This window comes from Nicotiana tabacum, chromosome 6 (assembly GCF_000715075.1).
Source record: "Nicotiana tabacum cultivar K326 chromosome 6, ASM71507v2, whole genome shotgun sequence".
Classification (NCBI taxonomy): Eukaryota; Viridiplantae; Streptophyta; class Magnoliopsida; order Solanales; family Solanaceae; genus Nicotiana; species Nicotiana tabacum.
In genome coordinates, this window is record NC_134085.1 from 185561804 (window position 1) to 185571584 (window position 9781).

At 32.5% G+C, this 9781-nt stretch overlaps 1 protein-coding gene across 1 annotated transcript; it reads left to right on the forward strand.

The window, feature by feature from the left end:
- The first annotated feature begins 656 nt into the window (after nt 1-656).
- Nucleotides 657-3059, forward strand: LOC107763851 (protein TIFY 10c-like). The gene is given in 5 exon segments (NM_001324817.1): nt 657-819; nt 1086-1254; nt 1838-2319; nt 2645-2702; nt 2936-3059. Coding segments are annotated over 5 exon segments (996 nt in total).
- The last annotated feature ends 6722 nt before the right edge of the window (nt 3060-9781 follow it).

Sequence of the window (9781 nt, forward strand, 5' to 3'; positions counted from 1 at the left end):
ACGAACTTCTTCCGCGAAGGTCAAGCCGTAGTTCGTGTCTTTGGGAGAAGTGGAAGGAGTTACGAGGATGGAGGGCCCTTTGATTGTAAGTGTTCTTATCTATGAGGGGGGTAAGTGCTAAATCCGATAAGCAGAAGGCCTCACCGTAATAATAAGATTTGGTAGAATCTACAAATCTCGAATTTTAAGCACGTGTTTCCATAGGCACTCTAACGTTCCTACTTTCTGGTCCCCACTGCCGACCACTATCTTTGAATTCCTCTCCTCCACTATCTTTTCCTTTTCCTATCCCTCCACTTTCCTATAAAATATAATATTCAATATTTTATTATTTCCCGAAACAATTAAAACGTGTTTAATGGAAAGTTGAAAAAGTCTATTCAACAGGAAGTGTGATAGCGATGGATTTTTCAAAACACCCAAAAAGTTGAGTGTGTAGTAATTTCCTTTATCTACCCTACAACCTTATCGTCTCTACCATTACATTCACATGTTCCTCCTCTTATTTCCTTTTTTATTTTATTTTTTATTTTTATTTTACACCAGAAATAAGTAGAGCCTTCATTTTTCCTTTTCTAGCTCAAAATTTCTGAATAAACAGAACAACTTGTTCAGTTGTAAAATTGTAGTAGAATTTTTTGGGTTTTTTAAAGAAAATGTCAAATTCGCAAAATTCTTTTGACGGCGGCAGAAGACACGGCAAGGCGCCGGAGAGATCGAATTTCGTGCAGACTTGTAATTTATTGAGTCAGTTTATTAAAGGAAAAGCTACTATTAGAGATCTGAATCTCGGAATAGCTGGAAAATCTGAAATCTCAGGTAATAATCTAGTTCATTTATGGAGTTTCCATATATAAAATTATTTTCTCCGCGCAATTCTAATCATCTAAATTGGAAATATGTGGATTGAATATTATATTTTGGGGGTACTGTACCTGTGTACCACGAGGATCTGGTATTTTTTAATTGGAAATAAGGTTGAATTTAATGTTTTAGAAGGAGCAAAAGAAGTCCAAATCTGTAATGAATTAAATATTGCTCCCAAAGAGATCTAAGTTCTCACTTGTACTGTGCACTTCTTCCAGGTAAAAGTGATGTTACAGAAGCTGCAACTATGGATTTATTGACAATTATGGAAAAACCCTCTATTGAAAGTAAAGAACAAGAACAAAAATCCATAGATCCCGTTCGTCAGAGTGCTGCAACAGAATCTTCTAGACATATGGAGGTGGCCGTAAATCAGCCCAGCACGAGGTTTGTCTCGTATACCTTTTACCTGTTGTAACATGTAATCTGCTTAATTTTCAGGCTCACGTATGGTTATTTGTCTTTAAATAATCTGAAAGTGTAAATTTTTTCTCAGCATAGTTATAGCCTGTTTAGTCCAGCTTCTCCAAAGCCAGTTTTTTATTTTCAAAGTTGAACTGTTTGACAAGTTTTTAGGAGGAAAAAAATATTTTTGAGTAGAATTAGAAGTAGTTTTGGAAAAGCATACGAAATAATTTCTCTTCAAAAGCATTTTTTTTAAAAGCATTTTGAGAAAAATACAATGAGGTACTTTTTAAAGCTTGGTCAAACACTAATTGCTGTGTGAAAGTGTTTTTCAAATTAATTAGTCAAACACAACTTGTTCTTGTTAAAAGTACTTTTGAGAATAATACTTTAAACAAAAAATTATTTTTCAAAATAAATAAATTTTTAAATCTTGGCGAAACGGGCTATTAGTTTTTTTGATGTGGAACTGCTTGCGTAGGTTTAACGGTGTATATATATATAGTATATAGTGAATAGAAGGTACTAATTTCACATGTTTATTTATGTTGGTTTCCTTTTTCAGCAAAGAGGCACCAAAGGAGCCTAAGGCAGCACAATTGACTATGTTCTATGATGGTAAAGTGATCGTATTTGATGACTTTCCAGCAGACAAAGCTAGAGCAGTAATGTTATTGGCTAGTAAAGGATGTCCTCAGAGTTCATTTGGCACTTTTCATACTACAACCATCGACAAAATTAACACATCTGCTGCTGCCACTGCTTCTTTGACATGTAATAAAACTGATCAGCTTAAACCAAGTACAGTTTCTATTGCACCACAACAACAAAAGCAGCAGCAACTTCATGTTTCGTACAGTAAAAATGACCAGCTTAAGCCAGGGTCTAGTTCTGCTGCACCGCAAGTACAGCACCAGCAGCTAGTCCATGTTTCTAGTACTAGTAAAACTGATCAGCTTAAGCCAGGATCAACTTCTTCTGCGTCGCAAAAACAGCAGGAGCAACATCAGCAAACGCAGTCACAGACACCTGGAACTAGCAGCTCTGGTGAGCATCTAATTACTTTTGATTGTCATTTTATATAGCAGTATTTGGCTGAATACAATGGAGATCGACCGACTTTTGGCACCTACAAAAAGTACTTTTTTGGTAACATTTTTATGGCTATCAGATTATTTTGTTAAGGATAAAATGCGAAGTTTATGTTAAAAGAGTTTCCAAATGTGGAAATGTGTTACGTACTTTTTTTTAACGGACTAAAAAAATGTAGTATAAAATGAGACAGAGCTAAGTACCACTACTACTAATTTATACTGCATAAGATAATTTTCTAAGACTACTTCTAACATGCATTACATGTTTGGTTTCTCAGAGCTACCTATTGCAAGAAGATCATCACTACATAGGTTTCTTGAGAAGAGGAAAGATAGGTAAGCAATTTATGCAAAATTGTTTGCAAATCGAGCCGAGGGAACAACCCCTTGCAGAGATGTAGGGTAAGGTTGCGTACGATAGACCCTTGTGGTCCAGTCTTTCCCGGGACCCCGTGTATAGCGGGAGCTTAGTGCACCGGATTGTTTGCAAATTGCTTGTTTTTAATTACCTTAGCGTTTAGCCGAAAATCTGACTTATTTCCTTTACATTTTTTTTTCTTGGTGTTTAGGGCAACGGCTAGAGCGCCATACCAAGTTGTACATAATAATCCGTTACCATCATCTTCAAATAATAATGGGGAATCATCTTCCAAGGATTGCGAAGATCAACTCGATCTCAATTTCAAGTTATAGTAAAGAGTCCCCCAGTTGCAATTCCATGAGTTTTTTTAGTTGGCGATTGGATAAAGTAAAGATAGTATAGAATATTGTTGAGATCAGTGATTTCAAGAAATTTTTCCTGCAAAGATTAGCTTACAGATCATCTTTTATGTATTATAGTAATTACTATTATTTATTATCAACCAAATGTTTTGACTTTTCCATTATTTAAATATAATGTTTATTTAATTGTTTGATTTCTCATTTTTCCTTCACGAAGGCGTTATATTTTCTTTGAATCTTCTCAGTATTAGTATTACACTAGGTGAAAACCACAATAATCCATAATTAGTTTATACAAAAAAGGAAAAAAATTCAACAATATGAATAAAAAATTAACAACAAATATTGATAAAATCCCAATATAAATATTTTTAGTAGAATTAGAGCTTTGATAAACAATATTTTTTAATCAAATTTGTAAGAAAATATTTCATATATTCTGTGCGTGGGAAGGCTAATAGAGAAAAAATTGGAAATAAGTTTTTATTTCTCTTTGCTTTTTTGTTTTTATTTTCCTTCAATTGATCTTCTTTTATTTTCTCTCTTCATTTCTTAATCCCTCTCATTTCTCAATCAATCTAAAAAGCCTCTATTATCGACTGCCGCTCTATCCTCTATTTATTTGATCTTTTTATTTTCTTTTTCTCCCTCTGTTTCTTCCTTTATTAATTAAATTTTTTTTTCTTGTTACTTCCTTCATTTATTACTTTTTTTCTTCTATTTCTCCCTAGTCCCTTCTCATACGGTTACTCCAAAAAACAAAAAGTTTTCTCTCTTGATGCTTATAAATTTTTAGGGTTTCCTCTTCATTTTCTTACGCTTATAAGAGTAATAGATTAGCATTGTTTTCCTGGGAGCAATGCAATTTGACCAGGGCCGGCTCTCTAGCAAGTGTATGGGGTAAGGCAATTGCCTTAGGCCCCCAATTTTGGGGGCCCATTTTTAGGAATAATATACTATATTTTATAAGTTTATATATATATATTACTTTTATACTTTTCATATAAAAAGAAAGAAGAACTTTTAGATATACTAATAAAGAAAAAAAGGGCAGTTCGGTGCACTAAGCTCTCGCTATGCACGGGGTCCGGGGAAGGGCCGGACCACAAGGGTCTATCGTACGCAGTCTTACCCTGTATTTCTGCAAGAGACTGTTTTCATGGCTCGAACCCATAACCTTCTGACCACATGACAACAACTTTACCAGTTGCGCTACGGCTCCCCTTCAAATATATTAATAAAGTAAAGCTTAAAATAGTAGGAAAATGGTTTTCAATTGATTTGATTTGACAATTCTAATTTTTACTCCTCTTCCCAAGTAATCCCAACTGTTTCACTTTCATTTCACTCCTCATATTCCAGATATGAGACATACCCTTCTTCCTTCCTCTTTATTCATACTTGTAGGCATATAAATTTTATTAAAATTAAATCCATAAAATAATCGGGACTATATTTTAAAATTCAAGATATATTAGTTCAAATAAATTTATTGGGCTAATATAATTGGATTAATTATAAGTCCAATATATATGGATTAAATAAATAAATCTTAACTCATTGGGCTAACCCATTTAATTGGACAAAGTGATGAGCCCACTTCATTAAGCCCAAGATGTCATCTTCCTAGAGGCCCAGTTTGGTGCCACGTGTCAAATGACGTGGCGCGCCAAGTCAAGCGGAAGAGCCAATAGGATCATGCCACGTGTCAAAATGACAAGGCATGCCAAGTCACACTAAAAAGCCAATGAAATGGCGCCACGTGTGCAAGTGACATGTTCTGGTCAATCAAATGCGGCCATGTCACACTGCAATTTGATTGGTCGGAAAGAGTTTGTTCTTATCATAACTCCTCTTTCCACAACTATAAATAGGGGTCTTCATAACTCAAAAAAGACACCAGAAGTTATAACAAGAAGCAAGAGAGAGCTCGTGGATCAAACACCACAAATTTCTCTACAAGTTTCAAGCTTCAAGCAATCAAGTTCAAGTTCAAGAAATCAAGTTCAAGCTCAAGAACGAAGAACAAATCAAGTTCAAGCTCAAGAACGAAGAACAATTCAAGTATTCAAGATCAAGAACGAAGTCAAATCAAATACAAGGCATTCAAGATCAAGACTACTTGTTTGTGATAAAATTCGTGGCAACAATCAAAATGTTCGTGATGGATAAATCAAATTACTATTCAAGATCAAGCTCAAATGCCCTTGAATTTATATTAGAAAAGTAGAATCAGAGGATTCACAGAGATTGTAACACTCAAATTACTTGAAATTAAATACTACGATTGTTGCGATATTTTTCAGTCTTGATTTTATTTTCTCGAACCAAATTTATTGTCTACAATACTCATCTTCTTTCTACTAGAATTCTTTCTTTCTCCAAGACTCCAACAAGCCAACAACTAGATATTTTGGAATCAAAGTCTTCAAACTTCTTGAATTAGTCAGTCATTAGGTAATATCATTCTATCTGTCTAGTATTATTTTCATTTGTTATTTTTGTTATTTTATTAATTTTACTCCATACTCATTGTTTATTTTTTTTAGAATATAAATATGTCAACAAGAAAATATGCATCCGGTTATTCAAAAATCCAAAAAAAAAGAAAAGTTGAAGAGTTAAAAGAATTTAAAAATTTAAGGTCTCACTTTTTATTTTCGTCTTAGGCCCCGTATAGTGTCTAGCCGCCCCGCATTTGACAACCATGAAACAAATTTTCATAGTTTTGTTTATATTTGACCGGTAAATTCTTGAGAAATTATAATAGCCGCAAGGCCTTTGTGGGATAAAAAGACCTAGAAGTTAAAGTTAGAAAAAGAAAAAAGTATATGAAAATCAATAGAAAAAAACAGAGTCCAAAAACTCAACCAAAGAGATACAATCAATTAATTTATAAAAAGGAAGGAGATAGTTATTTAACTCATATACTAATAATACTACAACTCTTTGTTATCTTCATCTACTATACATTTTTATTGTATGTACTCACGACTTTATATTCCCTTCTCTATTACAGTTTCAATAATACATAGACAATAGAAGAGAGGGAAAAAATAAACCAAGTATAGAGATAAAAAAAAAAAAAAGCAAAAAGCAAAATAAGAAAATAACTATCTCGTTTTAGAGAAGTGTCAAACTTATGAACTTGACTCTCGTGATAGCATAATGTCAAGTTCTGCAGACTGGTTCTTTTTGCAATTTCACTCATTTGAAGAGAGGTAGCAATGTTTTAAAAGGCTGGGGCGTGAGGCGAGACGTTTTATCTCTGACGAGGCGAGACGTAAGCTCTGAGACATAGGGTGTAAGTCCCACGAATCTTTAAATTTTACTAACAATTTTAAGATAGTATAAAATAAAAAATAATTATAAAAATTACATTAAAATTGCAAAATTATAACAAATAATTCATTTAAAATACTTATAAATTATAATTCACTATGAATAATACAAAAGGTATGACATACACCATAATATGCAAATTAGCTGCAACGTCGTTACAACTCAAACATCAAAAGTAATGTATTCGATGTGAAATCTTATATGTATCTCTTAAGGAGTAATGAATCTTGAAACAATTTCGATATCATAATTTGATTTTTTTTTAAAATACTCGTTTTATTTAATATGCTTTCTATTTGAAAGAGAATTTATATAAAAATATAATTCACAATTTAAATATGATTCTCTAGCATAATTTATTTTTAAGTTTAAACAAGTTAATAAAGTGACACATAATTCACCATACTATATATGATAACTAATTATTTGTAAATATTTACTAGCTAATACTGAGCTATTAAATTAATAAGTATTGTATCTCATAAACATGAAAAAATAATATGTAAGAAAATAATTATAAAAAAAGTTATGGACTAATATAATAAAGACATAATAAAAGTTAATAAATAAATACTTTTAAATGAAAGATTTATTTAAAATTTACTATCATAGCAGTCTTAGTAGAAAACATACAATAATTTTTATTTTAATTGTGACATAAAATACTCTCAACTTAATAATTTATGATTAAGAAAAAAGTAATTTTGGATAGCCAACGATTTATTAAGAAAATGTAAGGATTTACAAGGTTAGTTACATGCAATTGCATAAAATTCTATTAGGCGAGCCCAATGCGCTGGGCGTTGGGCGTGTCCGGGGCATAAGCCTCGACGGCCAAGGCGTAAGTCTCACGGAACTAAGCCCCACGCATATGCCCAGGGGCGTTTTACGAATGCTCTGCCCCAGGGCGAGCCTCGGACGAGTCCCAATTCTGTTTTTTAAAACAGAGAGAGGTAGGTCAAGAATCTGATAGTTGTAGCTGCAAAAATGGAATGATCACTTTATCACTTATAGCCAACTATATATATGTTAGAGCATTGTCTTCATCTCCCAAACAACTATTTTTTTCCTGGTACAACAAACTTATTCTTCAACCAACAAAATATTGTATTTGAAAAATAAAAATAAAAAGAGAGTAAGAAAATATTGCATAACTATAATTAGCATCCTTTAAATCAATTTAGCTGATAACATGCAATGTACAAAGAAAGAAAAAAATAGTAGTACTTAATAGAAAAAAAGTGAAAAGGCAAAAATAAAAAGAGAAAAAAAAACCTCCCTGGCATGTTGGTTGAGAGTGAGAGTCTTGTTCACATATTATGGACTATGGTCAGACTCGAAATTGTGAGGGCTACACAAAACAATGGAGGTATGAGATTATTATATAGAGAAGGTGAAGATACGGAATTCAGTCATAAGGGAGCTAAAGAGCTTGTTTTTTAAAAAGAAAAAGGCAAATAGATATGAAGGGTTTTTTGTAACTCTTGAGACATAATGAGATGTAATAAATAGGATAATTAATGTTGAATTATAAAACAAATTGAATGAAAATGATTTAAGGATTCTTTGTGTCATATCCGTTCCAGTAATATGATGGGGCGATCTTCACAGATAGCCACTAACCACTCATGTTTTTATTTTAAAGCTACCGTTTTAAATGTCTTTAGTCTTTAGCCACTGGTTTAATAAACTTTAACTGCTCGGACGAAAATACCCTTCTGCTCATGCCCTTAACTTAAGGACTTCAGGACTACATGTCCTTAACTTTTGAACTTGAAACTCTAAGTTCAGGACTTCAGGACTACATGTCCTTAACTTTTGAACTTGGAACTCTAAGTTCAGGACTTCAAGGTTACATGTCCTTAACTTTTGAACTTAGAACTCAAACTTCAAGACCAAGCGTCCTTAACTTTTGAACTTGTAAGTCAAAGTTAAGGACCTATTGTCCTTAACTTTTGAACTTGTAACTATAAGTTAAGTACTGCTTGTCCTTAACTTTTGAACGTGTAACTGTAAGTTAAGGACTGTCTGTCCTTAACTTTTGAACTTTAAACTCAAAGTTAAGGACAGTCAGTCCTTAAATTTTGAACTTGAAACAATAACTTAAGGACTACCTGTCCTTAAGTTTTGAACTTGAAACTATAAGTTAAGGACTGTCTGTCCTTAACTTTTGAATCTGAAACTCAAAGTTAAGGACAACAAGTCCTTAAGTTTTGAACTTGAAACAATAACTTAAATACTGACTGTCCTTAAGTTTTGAACTTGAAACTATAAGTTAAGGACTGTCTGTCCTTATCTTTTGAACCTGCATGTCAAATTTAAGGACTGTCTGTCCTTAACTTTTAAACATGCATGTCAAACTTAAAGACTCATGTCCTTAACTTTTAATCTTTGAACTCAAAAGAAACAAAAACAAGGTAAGAAGAAAGAAATTACTGTACGTAATTGAGACATCTGCTCAAAAATTCAGAACTTGAAAATTTTGATGATGCAAAAGGAACTACTGTACGTATTGGTAAAAGAAATAGTGAAGCAAAATCAGAAGGATCTCGTGATGGACCTGGTTATGTCCTAGTAATTGGGGCTACTAATAGACCCGATGCTATTGACCAAGCATGGATGAGGCCGACCGTGAAATCACCTTGGGTATTCCAGATGAAAATGCAACGCGAAAGAGAGGAAGAAAGGGTAAAATTGTCTTTTTCTATTAGTAGTGGCTATTTTTGCTGAGCATTATAATTAGTGGATAAAAATTAAAGACACCCTTAATTAGTGGCTATTACACGCCATTTTTACTAATATGATGTTAATGATCTTAAAGGTTTATAATATTAATTAGGTACTAAAGAGAATGATAAACATTGAGTAATTGCAAAAGAGTAACATACAAAGATTAAGTGTATTAATTTTAAAGATCCATTGAAAGGAATGAGGATTTTTGGACCCAAAAACTCCAAAAATATGAGAAAAAAGATAAATGACAATTCTAATCTTAGAGAGGTGCCACATCCTTTTTTTCTATTCCCAACTATATATATATATATAGAGAGAGAGAGAGAGATTTGTGGTACTTATTATTTTTGAGGTCTTACTATTTCCAAGTCTTACTTTATTAAGTTGTTAGCATTTCCAAAGATAACGTTCACGGGTACGCTAACAATTTGTCGCTCATTTCTTGTTTTGTTCTTGACTTTATTCGCTTATGATTTTTTTTGAGAATTTTTCATAAAACACTATCTTTTAGTAGTAATTAGCTATTTATAGATATTATTTGCTATATTACGGATTATAGATACGTTTTTTGTTGTTATAAGATATATTTAAACTACTGTATTAATGAATACAGTAGC